Source organism: Sciurus vulgaris (genome assembly GCF_902686455.1).
Source record: "Sciurus vulgaris genome assembly, chromosome: 17".
In the NCBI taxonomy this organism is placed as follows: domain Eukaryota; kingdom Metazoa; phylum Chordata; class Mammalia; order Rodentia; family Sciuridae; genus Sciurus; species Sciurus vulgaris.
In genome coordinates, this window is record NC_136478.1 from 44,318,492 (window position 1) to 44,335,965 (window position 17,474).

Here is a 17,474-nt window from a genome sequence, read left to right on the forward strand (position 1 = left end):
CTGCCCGCGAGGATCACTTGATCCCAAAAGTTCGACGCCAACCTGGGTAACATGGTGAAATCCGTCTCCTTAAAAGACAAACCAAAACAAAACATGCTTGTGCCTGTCTTCTCTCCCAGTGCTCCCACGCCCTTGGGGACCGAAGCGTCCAAATCCCTAGCTCCTTCTCCTTCCAAGACCAAGGGGTTAGGTCAGAACCTCCGCTTCCCTCTGACCCAAAGCCTAAGAGTCCGAGCGCCTAGCCCCTTTCCCCCAGGTCCCAGGTGCTTTGGGTCGAAAGTACCGCCGACCACTCAAGGACACTAATTCCCTGTGGGATGGGCCGGGCAGCCAAGACTCCGCCCCCTTTCTCCTGGCGCCGTGACGTAACTACACGACAGCCAATCGGGCGTGGCGGCGCCGGATAGCCGGGGGCAGGAGGCGGCGCTCGTGAAGGGCGCGCGGCGGAAGTGACTGTTTCCTTGCCCTTTGGCTTGGGCAAGTGTTCAGCCGCTGTTCGCCGGCCTTGGCTGCTCCTGCCACCTGCTGCTATCATGAGCCGGCCCAGCCGGCTGCAGAGGCAAGTTCTGAGCCTGTACCGCGAGCTTCTGCGCGCTGGGCGCGGGAAGCCGGGCGCCGAGGCGCGGGTGCGGGCCGAGTTCCGGCAGCACGCCAGCCTGCCACGCACCGATGTGCTGCGCATCGAGTACCTGTACCGCCGCGGACGGCGCCAGCTGCAGCTGCTGCGCTCTGACCACGCAAAGGCCTTGGGTGCTTTCGTGCGCCCGCGGGGCCCGACGGAGGAGCCCGGCGGCGCGGCGGCTCTGGGGACCCCGTCCGAAGATGGTGATGGTCCAAGGAGCCCTCTGGACAGCTCCGGGGCACCTGAGATCCGACCCGACGGACGATGACAGAAGAGCTCTCTCAGTAGTGCAGGGGGCCCGCCTGGCTCCTTGGAGGGGCCCGAGAACCCATCTGATGGAAGATGAGAGGTCTCGAGAAACTAGCTCCACGGAAATAGCCCTCCTGGCGACGTGAGCGTAGAGAGCCCAGTGGTGGACCGTGAGAGATGTCCGACCTTTCCCCATACCTGGTGGCAGGTCAGTTCCCCCACCCCAGCGAGGGCTTGGGGTGGCCTGGGAGGCTGAACAGTGCCGTGCGGAGATCAGCTTATCCAGAGTCATGGGGAGCCTAGACGCCCCCTCCCTCTGTAATGGACGAAGAGCCTGAGCCCCTTCTCTTCACCTCTGAGAATACATTTACCCCTGACTCTCAAAGGGACTGCCCTTTCCTGTATTTAACTCTGAAAAGAGCAGATTTTTTGCTGAGAAGCACTTTGGAAAGATGCACTGATGAACCGTGAGCAGCCTGCAATCCCCTTTGGAAAACCTTACTCCCCTCACCCCACCTCTGTACATTGTGTCAAACTGGAACCATGAGGAAGGGTTGGGGGGTCTCACCCCCAGCTGATCAGCTCAAGAATCCGTATTCATTTGTTCTAAGGGGCAATCCCAACTCTTGTGCTTCTTCTTCCTCAGGACTGTTGCACAAAAGAATAAAATTGGGGATGTTCTTATGTCCCTGTTCTTAAGGGTTTTATAGTGAATTTTTGAAGACACACATATCCACACCTGGACTTGGCTCTCTGGGAGAGAATGGATGTAGGAAGCTGTTTCTTCCTTTCGGAAGTCCTCTAGCCTGGCAAATTGGTTGAAGTGGCATAGTTCTCTCTCTTGGGTAAATCCATGGGGGAAACCCATCCTAGCTTCACTTCAAAAAGACTCCAGTTGACTCCATTTTTTTTTTTTTTTAATTTTTAGTAGTAGATAGACACAATACCTTTTATTTTATTTGTTTATTTATATGTGGTGCTAAGAATCAAACCAAGTGCCTCACACGTGCTAGACATGTGCTCCACCACTGAGCCACAACCCCAACCCCAGCCCCAGCTGATTCCTTTTAAAGCAAGTAATAAATCAGGAGAGGAAATGGTGGAGCTGAGGTTGTAGTGGAGACTTCATATTCTTTTCAGTGCTTCACTAAATCTGGAAACTTACACATCTTCAAACCTGACTGAGGAGTCTAGCCTTAGCTAGAAGCTGGGATCTTTGTTAGCAAGGCCCTGGGACAGGGGGCAGGCGATGGACCCACAAAACACAGACATACCACTTGCCCTGTCCCCATGTGAACCTTTCCTGAACATCACCTAGAGTACTATATTTTGCAACCCTGAGCTGTATTTGCATCCAAGTCAGTTAAGAAAGTGGAAGAGGACTGGGGTTGTGGCTCAGTGGTAGAGCGCTTGCCTAGCAGGTGTGAGGCACTGGGCTCAATCCTCAGCACCACATGTAAATAAATAAAAGGTATTGTGTCCATCTACAACTAAAAATATATATTTTTTTAAAGTGGAAGAGGGATGAGTTCTTGCAGATGCAGTTGAGGAAAGGAGGACCTTGGAGAGGAACCCAGACCTTGACTGGAGAGGTCAGGCAGAAGAGACAGTGACATGATTGCTGCCCTAATCCCAATGAAGAAGCCAGGCACCCAAATATTATAAAGTTGGCTTGAAATCTGAAGAATTAGGAGTTTTTCAGAAAGTAGTTATAGACTTCTAAGAGGAGGACCAATGTGGGTAAAGGCCTGGTAGGGACAAGGGGGAGAAATGCAGATCCCAGAGAGGGCCTGGAGTGCCCCATGCCTCAAGGCCGTGGCACTACTTCCCTGTGTCATCTCTGGTTGTCACCTCAGTTTTTTCCATCAAGGTGACCTTGTCCTGGCTCCATTTCAGAAAAGTCTTGAAAGTAATGGGGTCCTACCATCCAGCTCCCATTATGTCTTCCAACCTTATCTCCCACCTAGCTCCATGATCTTGAGCTCTAATAAGCTCCAAGATAGAGCTGCCAGTGGGCTTCCTGTTGAGCTGGGCAACCTGGGTGAGCAGGAGAGGAGACATCCACCTGGGTGTTATGGAGGAATGGAGTTTGCCAAGTAGGCAAAGGTTGCTCGAGGGAATGCCTACTTTGACAGAGGAGGTGGTGTGGGTACGTGGCAGTCAAGAGCATGGACTACAGAACGAGAACTCCGGGTGAACTCCCAGCTCTGGCACTTGCCAATACATGGTCATGGGCAAGTGATTTAATGACCTCTGTGTGCCTTAATGCCCTAATTGATGAAATGGGCAGAGGAATAGGCCCCATCACCTGACTGTTGTGATGAACCAGTGCATTAACCGCATGTTGTTGCAGCCAGTGATGGTGCATCCCCCACCCCACCACTGGACCCTTCAGCTCGAGTTCAACTGCAGCTGCAGAAGTGGGTTCCCAGGAGGCTACCGGCTTCCTGCACCAAGCCCTGCCTCTCTGCTTCTTTACTGCAGGGTTTTCTGGGAGTTAAGGAAGGTGGGTTAGTGTCCCCCCCACCCCTGGGGACTAATGGTGGGGAACAGCAGTCACTGGATGAGTGCCCAGGCCTGCCTCTTGTTTAGCGAGACAATGGTAACACATGTTCAAGGTTCCTCAGAGGTTCCCTGTGGACTGAGCCCCTGCTGCCCACAGTGGTTACCATTTGGGCCTTCCCAGGGCCCTGCCTCACTCTCCCCACTCAAGCCTCCTGGATCACCTCCCAAATAAGACTGCTCATCATTTGGGCTGGGGATATAGCTCAGTTGGTAGAGTGCTTGCCTTGTAAGCACAAGGTCCTGGGTTCAATCCCCAGCACCACAAAAAAAAAAAAAAAGAAGAAGACTACTCATCCATGTCCATGTCTGGGGCTGAGTGTATGCTTCTGTGTAAAGCAGGGGACTCTGCTGATGCTCTGTGACTGCTGCTCTGATCTTTACTCTGCCAAGGCCCATCAACATTTTCAACCCCTTACCCTGGTCTATTAAAAAAGAATCTCCTAGTCCAAGAAAATTGCTGCAAAGTATATATAAGGGTTGGAATAATTTTGGAATATGGATTATATGTTAATAATAGATTTGAATTGAGTTGTAAAATTTCCTGCTTTTTTTTTCCACAGTACTGGGGTACTGAATGCAGGGGTGTTGTGCCACTAGGCTACATTCCCAGCCTTATTTATTTATTTTGAGCTGGGGTCTCACAAAGTTACACTGGCTGACCTCAAACTTGTGGTCCTCCAGTCTCAGCCTCCCTCCATAGCCGGGATTACGGGTGTGCACACACTGGTAGAATTTCCTGATTTTGACAACTGTATTCTAATTGCAGAAGAGAATGCCTTTTGTTTTGTTTGCAGTGTTGGGAATCAAACCCAGAGCCTCACATCTGGGCTACAGACATCCACATTACAGTATTTAGAAGTAAAGCAGTATTGTGTCTGCAGCCTCCTCTCAAAAATTGCCAAAACATTCGTGTGCATGTGAGCACATTTGTGTTTGTACATACACATATATATTAACAAGAATGTGAATGGTAAAGCAAATAGAGCAAAATGTTAACTACTAGTAAATCTAGTATATGGGATATATGGGAATTTGTTGTTAATTGTCTTAAAAGTTTTCAGTAATTCGAACTGGGTGCTGTGGAGCATCCTTATAATTCCAGCTACTCAGGAGACTGAGACAGGAGGAGCACAAGTTCATGATCAGCCTGGGCACCTTAGCAAGATCTTGTCTCAAGATAAAAAAATAAAAATAAAAAGGACTAGGGGGAGGGGGAGGGGACTGTGGCTCAGTGGTAGAGCACTTGCCTGGCACATGTGAGGCACTGGGTTTGATCCTCAGCACCACATAAAAATAAATAAAGGTTTTGTGTCCATCTACAACTATAAAATAAATATTAAGAAGAAAAAAGGCCCGGGGGTGTAGCTCAGTGGTAGAGCGCCCTGGTGTGCGTGTGCACGTGCACAAACACACACACACACACACACACACACACACACATACACACAGTTTTCAGTAAGTGAAACAAAACAAATTTCAAAAATGACTTTGGCGGATAAAAGGATATGATGTCTAGAGTAGGCTTCAAAGTAATCTAGGGAGTAGGGAGTGGGTATCTTGCAGAATGAGATGGACTGGCCCTGAGCTGATAATTTTTGGAGCCATAATGAGTCCTTGAGGACTTGTTCCTTCTTCTCTTGTGCAAATTCAAAATTACCAGAAAGTTGAAAAGGTTCCATTAATGCCCAACTCATGCTGATTAGTCCTTATCATGACCTTACCTGATAAGACTCCCATCACCTCCCTCTCCACCATTGCAGCCACGCTGGCTTACCTGTACAGGTACATTCCTACCTCAGGGCCTTTGCACTGGCTCTTCCCTTTGCCAGGAATCTTCTTCAAGGTCCGCCCTCTTCATCTGGGAATACTTGTGACTTGAGTATTTGAAATTTGGTTAGTGAACTTTTAGTTTTATAAGTTTAAAAGCTGAAGTAAGATAAACTATTTCTATCATACAACTTTGTTTTGGTAGAACAATATTTCATTTAATCTGTTGAAAAAAATTATTCAAACTGATTTTTTTTGGTTTGGTTTGTTGGTACTGGGGATTGAACCCAGAGGTGCTCTACCACTGAGCCACCTCCCCAGCCCTTTTTATTTTTCATTATTTGACAGGGTCTCACTAAGTTGCCTACGGCCTCACTAAATTGCTGAGACTGGCTTCGAATTTGTGATCCTCCTGCCTCAGCCTCTCAAGCTGAGATTAAGACGTGCACCACTATACCTAGTTCTCATTATTTTTATATTGACTATATATTGAAGTGATATATTTTGGATATACCAGGTAAAATAGAACATAAATTATTAAAATTAATTTCACCTGTTTTTACTCTTTTAGTCTAGAACATTTTAAATTACTTTCGTGTCTTGCATTGTATTACTACTGGACAGGGCTGCACTAGGAGTCCATGTGGCCTATTTCCTCACTACAGTTTGTTTTAAAGGTACAGTTATAACATAGCAACAGAATTTTTTCCTTGAACTCCTCAGCTTCTTTGTTTAAATTGTGCCCTCTGCCAGGCACAGTGGTACATACCTGTAATCCCCCAGCAACTTGGGAGGCTGAGGTAGGAGGATCACAAAGTCAAGGCCAGCCTAGGGCAACTTAGCAAGACCCTGTCTCAAAATAAAATATAAAATGGGCTGGGAGGTAGCTCAGTGGTAGAGCACTCCGAGGTTCAATCCCCAGTACTTCCAAAAAAAAAAAAAAAAAAAACAGGAAGTTCCCATAGATGGGCACCTTTAGTCCCGGCTACTCAGGAGGTTGAGGCAGATGGATGGTAAGCCTGAGCAACTTAACGAGACCCTGTCTCAAAAATGAAAATTTTTGAGAAAGGGTCCAAGGATCTAGCTCAGAGGCAGAGTACTCCTGGATTCAATCCCCAGTCCCACAAAAATAGTAAATGAATAAATTGTACCCCCTAAAAAATAATTGTGCTCCCTACATCTTTGCCTGCTTTTTCTCCTTAGCACTTATGACCACCTGATCTATTACATGTTTTACTTGTTTATTGTGACTCTCCCGCTAGAATGTCAGCTTTGCAAGGACAAGGATTTGTCTGCCTTGTTCACTGTCATAGCTTCTTGACCAGGGCCTGGCTCCTAGCAGAGAGTCGGCATCTGTTCCATGAACGAATTAAGATTTGCTCCATTCCTGGGTCTTTGGGTCAATATTGCCAAGACCCTGCTGGCCCTACTTGCTGGTTATGCCAGGGAGGCCACAGCCCCTCCTCGGTTTGGGGGGCAGCGTCTGGGTCTAGCCTTTGAAACAAGACAGACATGGCTTGCATTCTGAATTTCCCCAGACCTGCAGTCTGTCCTGAAATCTGCTGCTTCCCTTACCCCTTCAATATCCGTTCCCCTGCTTCTAGTAAGAGTTCCTCAACTTTCTTTAGAGATCTACCCCTCCCTCATTTTCAGTTTACATGGTTCGGGCAGGGCTGACTGGCCCCCAGTGGAGATAGAATGTGTGGCCCAAGCCAGAGAAGCCACCCTTGAGACACTACAACTATAAAGGAAGAATGACTCTCCTGTTGGCTGCTAAATTGGTGGCAAGGCATACCTGAAAGTTTTGAGGGCTACTTTGGTCACCACTAGGATAAGAACAAAACTAAAGCACGAAAGAACTGAGAAAAGGAGACATCATTTGAGTCCCTGGATCTAGCTGTGCCTGAAGTCCTCAACTTCTCAGTTCCCCACAAAAATTAACTCCCATTCCTGTTTAAAATTAGTAAGGGTTGGACTTCAGTCTTGCTCCACATGTGACTGCCTGTGACTTCTTTTTGAGACTTGTTCAGTAGGCCTATATCATGGGCAGTTGTGAGAATTCTAGAAGAAGGGATCTGTGTTAAGATAATATCCAGGAGACCACCACAGAGCTCCTGCCCCTGTTCTTAAGTCTGATTGTGTTCCCATCTCTTTTCTCCATACTTTAAGTTTGAAGGAGACTGGACTTCAGCCTGGTGTTGTCAAGAGCCCTGGAAGGGGGTTCTCACAGTCCTGGGCCAGTGATGGCCCAGCAGGGGGCTGCCCTGCCCCCTGTGTAGAATGTTTGAACAGGGTTCCTATGTGGTTGGAGTCAGGGCCTGTAGCAGTTGCCTCTGGCAGCTCATCCGATCACCTGCTCCCTTCTCCTGGCTGCCTCCAACTTCCTGTGGCAAGTACCTGTGCTTCTTTATCTGAGGTGGGGAGGGGGGACCTTCACAGAATGGACAGGATAGAAGTGCCAGGGAGTCAATGTCTCCAGGAAAAGTCCACATCAGTGAAAGATTGAAGCTGGGATGTCAGTACCCCAAGGGGTGAAGAGCAAGTGTGTTCTACAGGGTTTCCCAGAGGTCCCCAGTATGTGGTGCCTCAGGAACCCAGAGCAGTAACCAGCTCATGAATTCACCCAGTGTTAGCTTTCTCCCTTTCCTGGCTCACTTCCTCATTCCCCTACCATTCTTCTAGGATCACCTCCCAGTCAGCTACTTCAGCAGGAATCTTTGTATCTGGGTCTGGGGGAACCCAGCCCAAAATGGGCTCATTTAGTTCCAGGTTCAGTGCTCAAGACAAAGTAGTCTATGGAGGGCGCTGTCCAGACACATCAGGGCAATGTCCCAGGTTCTGGGTAATTGACCAACCAACAGCCTCACACATCTTTTGACAGTGACCATTTATTACACACGTCTGGGCTGGGTACTCAGATTGGGGGGAGACCATTGACATAGCTGAGCATCAGGTAGGGCATCTGGGCCCGTCGGGCACGAAAGCAGCAGGGGCTCCCTGACATGGGCAGAAACAATGTGACACTCATCAGAAGAAGGAAGAGGAAAAGGATAAAAAGGACGGTCAGGGGCCATCTGGACGTAGGAGCAGAGGCCCTGAGGGGGAAAAGGGAGTGTTAGACATATGGGCAGGCTGCCACCATGAGCCCTGTCTCCCCCATCCCCAGACCAAGGTCTTCCAAGCATCTCACCCTGGATCTACCTCCAGCATCACATCCTGGAGAATGGGAGATGTTTGCCTCTTCTTGTCCTAAGGTAGACAGCAACCAGCAGCAGAATGGATAGAAGAGACACTTAATGTGGCCTTTCTCCTACTACTATAGACTTACGAGTCTTATTTATCTTCCTTTCCTCTTTATCCCCAGGACCCCACTTGGACTTAAGAGTATCCCCAAGTGTGATAGATATCTGTCTGTCTCTGTGCAATCCAATCCCCCTTTTCCGGATAACATTGGCTTAGTTTGGGGGCAGGGTGTAAGGATTATGCCTCCCCACTCTTTAGACCTTCGGATTCAAGTGAAGCTGACCCCCACCTCCTCCACTTTCATAATTGGTCATGTGATCCAGATGTGACCAATCAGAGCACTCTGATTGGCTCGGGTTATAACCCATGACCCAAGCAAGGCAGCCCTGGGACTTTGGCTGCTGCCAGTAAGCCAGAAGCACTCTCCTTTCCCTAGGGTGGGTAAAGCTGTGGGAAGTGAGTGTGTAACAGCTGGAGCAGCCACTGAGAAAAAAGCCACCTCAGGGAAGTAGTGCCCAAGAGCAAGAGGGAACTGAGCCCTAATAGCATTTAAGATCCCGCATTCAGCAATGCCTGGACTTTTCAGTTACGAGGAGAAACAGCATTCCCCTTTTTTATGTTGGTCAATTTCGGTTAGTTTTTTGTTACTTGCCATAAAGGTCCCCAATTGCTATACCCGGTTGAGGACCAGCTCACCTGAGGCTTCCGGAGTAGGGAGCGTCTTAGGTGATCTACTAAATGTTTCTGGTGGCTAAGCCCCAATGTGAGCATATCCTGTGAGGAAAGAGGGGTATGTGACTTTTGGAAAATTGCAGCAAAGAATAACATGGTTGGGGAAGGGCCTGAAAGGAGAGTGTCATAGGGATAAAATTCTGGGGGAACAAAGAGATCTCATGGGACAGAGAGGGGAAGAACCAGAGAAACCAAGAGGGGAGAGGCATTATTTATTCATTCCCTCAACAAATATTTGATGAGTGTCTATTACATGTCAGACCAGTTCTAGCAACTCAGGGACACAGTGGGGCTAAAAAGAGGGGAAGTCCTGGCTCCACGGAACTTGTTTTCTAGGCAGAGATGCCAAAAATTAAATAAGTAAATGTGTAATGTCAAGCTATGGAAAGTTCTGTGAGGAAATACAGCAGCAAGATAAGGTGTGCTAATGTCAGGGGGTAGGGCAGGCCTCTGAAGAGGTGACACTGGAGGAGGGACTGGAATGAAGTTAGGAAGTGAGTTGGGTGTGAATGCAGGGCCTCCAAGATGAGAGCTGTGTAACCTAAGGTGAGGGACAGAGAGAGGAAACAGGGTTGAGGATGTAGCAAGAGATGGAAGGAGGAAAACTGAAAGAGAGGGATTCCTGGAGACCAAGAGTCAGGTGGTAGGAGCAAGGAAATCCTGGAGACGCCGGGAGACAGAGGCAGCCACCAAGACTTCTTTAAAAAGAAAGGGCCACGGTAGAATACAAAGGGGGGCCCTGTGGGTACCTGGCTGAGTTAGGGGGCCTTCAAGAGGGATTGCTCTCACCTCAAGATTTTGTCCTCTGCCTTGGGGGCCCCTGTGGCCACACAGCTCACAAGGAGCCCCTGGTGTCTGGGATGTCTTTTGCTTCGAGGGCCCAAGTCCCCCAACATCCCCCGCTGGGTCCCACTCCAACTCTGCAGGAGTGGGGAGGTTACTGGGTGCCCAGGGTCCCCAGACTCCATCAGGTCCTGGCCCATCTAAGTCACCCTCGACCTCCAAGTCCTGGTCCAGCATACTGGCCTTCTCGAACACCTGGGTCAGAGAACAGAGTTCATGGGAGTTGGGGGATTGGGAGCTGGGGCCTGCACTGGGACTACAAGGGCAGGTCATACCAGGCTGTAGCTGGCCAGCTGGGCCTGCAGCTGCCAAAGCTGTCGGAAGATGATGTCTCGGTGGGTTCCAAGGGCCCTCAGGATCTGCTCCAAAGATGCCCAAGCCCTGGGCTCACTGCGCTGTGCCAGTCCCTCACCAAATGTTAGCAGTGCATCCACACGCTCAGCTGCCCCTCGTAGATCTGCCTGTAGGGCCTGGGACACATGGTTGATCATCACCCCACACACATGCGAAGAGGTCAGAGACCAGAACCTGGAGTTACCCGCTTTCCTATTTCCTATTCAGAGACCTGGAACATGTACTAAACCCATTTCTCACTGCAGAAAGCTGGACCCCACTCCTGGGGCCCTGTCCACCCTACTGCATCCTGGCCTCTCAATGCCCACCTGAAGCTGGACCATCCTGCACTGGGCCAGTGTCCAGGGCCCAAGTCCTTGCTCCAGGTCCTGTTGTTGGAGACCCAGCCCCAACAGGCAGAGGTGCAGACTGTCGTGCTCAGCCTCCAATGCCTCCAGGCCAGAGCCAGGGTGCTGGGGAACACAGGGGGCTGAATCAGGGTCAGCAGGTCAATCAAGGTCAACCTCCACTTTTCTGCAGGCTGCTGCTTTCTGGATGCTTCTCTGCACCAGAGTCCATTCCTGAGGCTGCACCATGGCTTTCCCACCCAAAGGGCTTTCCACTTGGAGGATGGGGACATATAATTCAAGGTCTACAGGTTTTCAAGCTTCCTTGAAACTTAGATATGTAGGGCATGGAAGTCTGGACAAGAACGGAGCTGACCCGAGAAAAATGGGACTTTACCCAGGCCAATGAGGAAATGCTTCTTTCTAGTTGGTAAAATATTGAAATGCTTTTAAAATAATTGGTAAAGAAAAGTATTCCAGAGTGCCCCATACCACCACCAGATACCCAATACCTTTCCAGAATCACCCCCTCAACCCCACAACAGAGGGTCAGATTCTGGAGGACAGAGAGGCCTGACATAAGGAGTCACCTCAACTCACCTCATGGTGTTTGTTTCCAGCTGAGTCCTCCTGGAAAGAGGGCGTTGATGTTCTTGGGGGTTCAGTGCCCCTTAACCCACCCTGGACATGCCCAGGAGGGTCCAAGGAGTCCTGGGCCTGCTCTTTCCTGGGATATAAGGGATGTTGACAGGTCCCTGGATGGGCCAGTGTACCTCATTTCTATCCACCCTAACCCCATCTCAGTTTCCTCTCCTATGTCCCCAGATGATCATATCCACAGCACCTCCTGGCCTTAAATGGTCCCTGCCACTGCTCCCACCCTCAAGGAACCAAGTTTTAAAAGCCCCAGCCCTTACCTGATTGTCTCCTCTCCAGACACAGGGCAGATGGTACATCCAGCAACATCCGGCTCCCTAGGGGCTCCAGGGGGATGATTGAGAGGCTCTGAGGGGAGTCTAGGTGGGGACAGGACCATAGCTGGGGGCCTGGGGACAAAGAATCACCTATTAAGAGCCTTTTCCCTAATAATGGTGTCCCCTAGACCTCCTCAGCAGGACTCACTCAGGCCTGAAGCTGCCAGAGGCCCAGGGGCAGATCTGGCTCCACCCCTCCCTAGCAGAACTGAGACCCAGGTAATTTGATGCCCTGCTAAGGTGTTGGCAGAGCCACTTAACTCCTTCCTCCCTAGCAGGACCCATAGCCAAATCTCCCATATCACCTCACTTCATCCCAAGGGGTTCCAAGATAGACAGCCTCCACCTATCCCCTCAAAATCCCTGGATTCCAACCCCCTCAGTGGCCCATAAATCTGACACAGGGCCTACCCCACCCATTTAAAGTCCCAGGTGCAGTGCCCCTCAAGAACCCAAGAATCTATACCACCCCCCCTAAAAAAAAAACAAAAAAAAACTAAAACCAAGAAAAGATATTTTTGGTTTATTTGGAATAGGGTCTTCTCCTACGGTTCCCACAGTTACTGGGAAAATAAATAACTCAGGAGAGCCACCTCTGCCCCAGGATTTCAAGGTCACAGAGACCCAACGACCCCAAGTGGCCAGAAGCCCTGCAATCCAGGCAGGACCTGGAGCCCGCAGTCACTTGCTAAGCAGGAGACCAGCGCGCAGTACACGGGGCACACGGCGGATGGTCAGTGAGACTCGGGTGCCGCGCACCAGGTGGGCTCCGGGCAGTGCGGATCTGCAGGCAGCCGCATTGGGTGGCAGCGAGGCAGCGTCCAGCACGTCCACCCGGGTGGCTGCGATGCCGTGGAGGAGGCGTGTGTATGCGGTACCCCGGAGCACCAGCAGGCTGCGCGGTTCCAGCAGCAGCGAAGTAGTGGGCTGGGGTGGCTGCCGAGGCTGTGAAATGGGTTGATGGTTAGTGGCTACCCAGAGGTCAGGAGTGGGCAGTCAGGTTTTGGAATCAGGGAACAAGGGTCAGAACCAGGGGCAAAGGCTGAAGAGTAACAGTGCTCCTGGGGATGGAGGCTTTGGTGGCTGAGGAGTGAAAATCTGGGGGTTCCAGAGTCAGAGCTGCTGGGAAGGGAAAGAAGGGCAACAGTCCCTCCAGAGGGGGCAGGAACCAGGCTGCAGTGGGTACCTCAAAGGGTCAGCTGACTGGGAGCTGCAGCTGCTATCTCCAAGGGGCCAGGGCTGGGACAGAAATCACAAGGCCCCAGGACACCAGGGCACGCCTGGTCTGAGGGCATGCTGGAGCAAGGACCAGGGGTGGACAGTGTAAGGGGCTGGGGTGTCAGGATGTTAGAGGATGCTGGCTTTAGGAAGTATATCAGAATATCCAGGAGCATGTAAGGCCAAAAGGGAAACCCCCAGAAGCAGAGGGCCAGGGTGTCTAGGGGAGTTTCTGTGAACACTGGGATGTCAAATATGCCACTCAGAGAGAGGCCAGCGAGGGTGCGGTCAGGGTACCTGTGGGGATCTCTGAGCAGAGTCATGTGACAAGGGATCTGAAGAATCTGGGCATGTCTGCACTGCAGATCACATTACTAGAGTAGCAGGATACCAGTGTTGGGGTGCTCAAGCAATAGGAAGAGAGGGCAAGTTGGGGGATGTTGGAACACACGTGAGTGAATGACACTGGGGTATCTGAGGATATCAAGATGTCTGCTGAGTACTGGGGAGCTCTGCATGGGGTACAGGTGAGCCTTGGTCTGCTGGATATATGGGGTCAGGGGGACCATGGGGTGTCAGGGCATCTACTCAGCAGTAAAGGCACTGGGTACCTGTGTTATTATGGCAGCCAGGGCACCCAGCAAGCAGATGGGTTGGACTTCTGGGAGGAAGCGGGTGTACCCCATAAGAGAACATGTGGAAGTGTCTGAAAGGTGTCAAGAATAGCCCAAGGGCAAACGGGATTGGGTCACCCTGGAGGAGGGGGATGCTGGAGCATTCCAGGGCTTGAGGCAGTGTTGCAGAGCCCACCTGTTCCACAGGGTCATCATCCTCTGGCTGCCGAGGCTCGTAGAAATCCAGTACGGTGTGGGAGCCCAGGCTGATGGTGCTGACGGTCGGGTAGTATAATGGTCCATCCTCATGGGGCTGGGGAGCAGGCACCAGGGCTGGGCAGGGCAGGAGTCTACCCCTCCCGCCCTCTGAGCCAAAGGGGCACTCCCAAGCTGGGACGGACACCTGACTGCATGGGTGGGGTATGTGGCTGCTGCCTGAGTGTGAGGGTGGGCGAGCATGATGCCCTGTCCCACGATGGTTCAGAGATCTGGGGTGAGGCAGTTGCCACTGTGGGGGCTGGGGTGAGGGTGTGTGGTTACCATGATGCCCTCCCCAGGCAGATACTGGTTCACGAGGACATGGTTAGCAGCAAGACCCCCAAAAAGGCTGAGATCAGACACTTTGTCCACATAGCGCTGGAGCCACGGGGGCAGTCGCTCAGGGACCATCCCCCTGGGATGGGGGAGCCCACCTGGGGAGTACAATGGGGTCCTGAGGGCACCAAACCAAGGATCCCTGGTACTTGGCACCCCCATTAGGAATATCCATGGTCAGAAGCACCCTGACCCACTGAGAGACCCCTAGAGACCACTGGGCATGTCAAAGGTTTTTTGATTTTTCTGGTCACTGAATCCCATGAGTTACTCTCAAGTCACCAAGGAGCCCTAACCCCTCAGGATTTCCACTGACCCCTCAGAATCCTTCTGGCCCTTAGCAACCCTTGAGTCCTAAAGGGCCCCATGTCTTGAGACTACCGGAACTGAACCCCATGCCCACCCCAGAATCATCTATGCCCCTAGCTGGGGAAACTTACCCCAGTTCTGTAACTTCCTCCCAGACAGCTGGGTCCACTTTGGCTTTGGGGCATTGAAAACCTAGGAAGTGGGGAAAGGTCACTCCTTTTTTTAGAACCACCCCTCTGATTCTCTCACCCAGGTCAACAAAGTGGTCTTTCCCTGGGATAGAAATGGGTCATCTTAGTGACTGTAGAACTTTTCTCTAGAGTAGTATGTTCCCAGGATTTTGCTATTTGCAGGGCAGGCTTTTGACCCCAAAGTCCACCTGTGTCCCCCAGAATTGAGGAAAGAAACCAGGGCTGCACAATCATAGTTTGAGTCTACTCAGAACTCTGGGGTTGGCCTAGGCTCTTCTGGGCCTGATTCCTGGGCTATCTAGGGATAGTCTGGGTTCTGGAGTCTCCTTGTTCCTATTGCCTGGGAGAGGGACTTAGTCTTTAGTACAGCAAGGAAAGTACTTTGAAAATTCTCCATTGCCAAGATCCCAAGGGTCTAGAATGGGCTATCTCAGTCTAAGAAATCTATACTCCAGTTGATAATATCATTCTTGGTATGGTTATGGGGCTGATCTGAGCTAATTCAGTCCAGGGATTTGAAAATATGTCACATTTTCAATCCCAAGAACCAAAAGTTTTGGAATGGGCTATTTCAGCACAAGGGTTTATATTCTGTAGTGAACTCATTCCTGGGACTCAAGCTCAAGAGAGCTATCACAGCACAGGGAAGATAGATGCTCTGTAACTAAGACTCTGGTCACAAAGAGCTATCCCAGTGTGGGGACTCTGAGCTCTGTAAATTCTTCTTTTCCCAAACCTGAAGACTAGAATATGAACTGGGCCATCTCAGCGTGGGTGGTTTGCACTTGGTAACCTTGTTCCTACGAGTTTGAGTCTATGCTAAGCTATCTTGGCACAAGGCAGAACTTACTCTGTACCATCCTGATTCCTGGATTATCTTAGCACGGAAATTTGAACACTAAATTCTTCATTCTCCAATCTCAAGGATCTGAACTGGGCCATCTCAGCCTATGATTACAGCCTCCTTTAAGATAGCAGAACTGGGCTATCTCAACATAGGGAATATGAGTTCTGTCACTTCCATGTTCTTGAGGCTCTGGGGTTGCACAATGGATGTGATCTCAATAACATCCTCATTTTGGAAGCTGGACTGGACTATCTCGGTACAGGGTGTCTGAGCTTCATAATAACTGCCTCCTTCCTAACAATTAGTTTAGTTTCCCGTAAGCCTCCTAGAGGGGGGAAAAATCACCTCTGACAGGTCTAACAATTTCCAAGAGAAGCACAAGGATAGAGGAGGGTAGGGGAAGGCCTCCTTTCTTCACTGCACCCTTAGGGGCTCTTATACTGGTGCTGAGAGTTGGAGAGGAACATGGGAAGAGGGGTGAAAACAAGTTACAAGGAAATTAGGGGTCACCTGTCGAAGTAAATACTCCTCCTCTTCCTTAGAGATGAAGTCAGGTACATAGTAGATTACAGGTGGTGCCTACAATGGAAAGATTCCCCTGATGTGGCCTTCTAACCCACACAGAGCTCTATCATCACTGAGCAACCTCTTTCTTTGGAGAGAAGCTAAGGATATTCTCAGACAGGCCAGGGTCTGAAGTTGACCCCATTCTGGGTAGGGGTTGGGGGTGGGACTGGACTCTGAGGATAAAAATAAATTTGGAGGGTGAGGGGAGTCCCAACCTAGGAACCCAGGAGTCAGCCTGTTCACCCTACCCCACCTCCCACCTCCAACACCCCCCCAATTCACTCTCTGTACCCCCAATCCTGACAACCTGTTCCACCCTGAATGATTCCAGGGCTGGAACCCTGGCGTCCTGCTCCTCCATCGACTCCAACTCCTGGCACCCAGTCCTGGGGGGAGTGAAGGACACACTTCAGTTAGTAAGCCTATCCTCAGGCTGGGATTCAGCCTCCTGCCCCATCGCCATCCAGGGTCTCATCTTAACCCTCCTGTGAAACTCACTGTCTCTAAAAACTGTGTCCTCAGCATCTCAAATGCCACACAATGATCCCCTAGGCTCCCTGCCCAGCACCCAGCACACTCCTCCAAAATTCTGAGGACCCATCAAACTACACGTGTGCCCTCTTCAGTCTCTAGAGAACATCCTTTGACCTCACACAGAGCCTTTCTCAAAAGCTCCGCACATAGTCCACCCACCCCAGAACCCCTTTAAATACCTTGAGACCCCACTTCAGACCTGCTACGATGAGTGGCGCCTCTCTGAGCCGGCGGACGCTCCTTCGACCTCAGCCCTTTCCGATCCCCCATTCTGAGAGTCCTTGTGACACCCATCTAAGCCTCCTCAAACCCCCTCCCATTCTGAACCCCCTCCGATTTTTTTTTTTTTTTTTTTTTTTTCTTTCCGGAGAGCGCCTCTTCACTGCGGCTCCCTAGGACCTAAGCCTGCCTCCTCTCAAACCTCCCTTCCCTGAACCCTTCAGTCCTCGACTCTTTCAAGGACTCCACAGTATGAGCGCCCCCCGGATCCCCACTCTCAGCCCTCCTGGACACCCATCTCTGGCCCCCGCCCCCAACACTGACCGTCCACGCGTGTCCCCTCCAATTTTCAGAATCAATTCTCCCGTCCCCCTCCCGGCCACTTCCGCCCCACATTGCGGATGCAAAATACCTCAGGCCAATGGGAACTCTAGAGGCCTTACGGGTCCGCCCTCCAGCCAATCGGCGCTCTCGCTTAGTGTGCGCCCGCCCCTCGCCTCGCTCGGGGATAGGCTGCGCCTCCCGGCCTCCGAGCTTCGGGGAGCCACTGGACCGGCCCTCGTCTGACACGGCCAATCAGGACTCCAGAACCGAACGCGTCCACCCCGCGGTGTGGGCCCGCTGGGAGAAACCGCCACAGTGGCCGCAGGAAAATGATGAGGACTGTTAGGTGGACTTTTCGTAGGCCAGGCCATCCTGCAACCAG

At 51.1% G+C, this 17,474-nt stretch overlaps 3 protein-coding genes across 10 annotated transcripts; 1 reads left to right on the forward strand and 2 right to left on the reverse strand.

Moving 5' to 3' along the window:
• Positions 1–422: 422 nt before the first annotated feature.
• SDHAF1 (succinate dehydrogenase complex assembly factor 1) lies at positions 423–2,377 on the forward strand. Its single transcript, XM_079119534.1, has one exon. The coding sequence runs from the start codon at positions 534–536 to the stop codon at positions 888–890; it is 357 nt and encodes a 118-aa protein (XP_078975660.1). The 5' UTR covers positions 423–533; the 3' UTR covers positions 891–2,377.
• Positions 2,378–2,744: 367 nt separating this feature from the next.
• Positions 2,745–12,480, reverse strand: SYNE4 (spectrin repeat containing nuclear envelope family member 4). Of its 2 annotated transcripts, none has more exons than XM_079119526.1 (9): positions 12,361–12,480; positions 11,619–11,765; positions 11,302–11,428; positions 10,684–10,827; positions 10,297–10,491; positions 9,968–10,204; positions 9,143–9,220; positions 8,394–8,452; positions 2,745–8,298 (listed from the first exon to the last, which is right to left on the reverse strand). In XM_079119526.1, the coding sequence occupies exons 2-9, from the start codon at positions 11,735–11,737 to the stop codon at positions 8,118–8,120; spliced, it is 1,140 nt and encodes a 379-aa protein (XP_078975652.1). In that variant the 5' UTR covers positions 11,738–11,765; positions 12,361–12,480; the 3' UTR covers positions 2,745–8,117. The 2 variants fall into 2 exon arrangements, with proteins under 2 accessions (XP_078975652.1, XP_078975651.1); XM_079119525.1 differs by having other exon boundaries at positions 9,968–10,216.
• On the reverse strand, positions 12,184–17,170 carry ALKBH6 (alkB homolog 6). Of its 7 annotated transcripts, none has more exons than XM_079119531.1 (7): positions 17,093–17,170; positions 16,323–16,401; positions 15,959–16,027; positions 14,542–14,602; positions 14,048–14,199; positions 13,704–13,910; positions 12,184–12,620 (listed from the first exon to the last, which is right to left on the reverse strand). In XM_079119531.1, the coding sequence occupies exons 2-7, from the start codon at positions 16,374–16,376 to the stop codon at positions 12,357–12,359; spliced, it is 807 nt and encodes a 268-aa protein (XP_078975657.1). In that variant the 5' UTR covers positions 16,377–16,401; positions 17,093–17,170; the 3' UTR covers positions 12,184–12,356. The 7 variants fall into 7 exon arrangements, with proteins under 7 accessions (XP_078975657.1, XP_078975653.1, XP_078975654.1 ...); XM_079119527.1 differs by lacking the exon at positions 17,093–17,170 and adding an exon at positions 16,729–16,983 and having other exon boundaries at positions 16,307–16,401; XM_079119528.1 differs by lacking the exon at positions 17,093–17,170 and adding an exon at positions 16,749–16,979.
• Positions 17,171–17,474: the final 304 nt, after the last annotated feature.

Excerpts from the sequence above, each read along its gene's own strand:
- SDHAF1 (XM_079119534.1), top strand. The coding sequence starts at position 534 with ATGAGCCGGCCCAGCCGGCTGCAGAGGCAAGTTCTGAGCCTGTACCGC.
- SYNE4 (XM_079119525.1), bottom strand. The coding sequence starts at position 11,737 with ATGGTCCTGTCCCCACCTAGACTCCCCTCAGAGCCTCTCAATCATCCC. Across the intron at positions 10,828-11,301 it reads CTGGAAACAAACACCATGAG|CACCCTGGCTCTGGCCTGGA; the intron begins GTGAGTTGAGGT and ends TGTGTTCCCCAG. Across the intron at positions 8,299-8,393 it reads ATGCTGGAGGTAGATCCAGG|GGCCTCTGCTCCTACGTCCA; the intron begins GTGAGATGCTTG and ends TTTCCCCCTCAG.
- ALKBH6 (XM_079119527.1), bottom strand. The coding sequence starts at position 16,843 with ATGGGTGTCACAAGGACTCTCAGAATGGGGGATCGGAAAGGGCTGAGG. Across the intron at positions 16,028-16,306 it reads ACAGGTTGTCAGGATTGGGG|GCACCACCTGTAATCTACTA; the intron begins GTACAGAGAGTG and ends TTTCCATTGTAG. Across the intron at positions 12,621-13,703 it reads ATGATGACCCTGTGGAACAG|CCTCGGCAGCCACCCCAGCC; the intron begins GTGGGCTCTGCA and ends CCCATTTCACAG.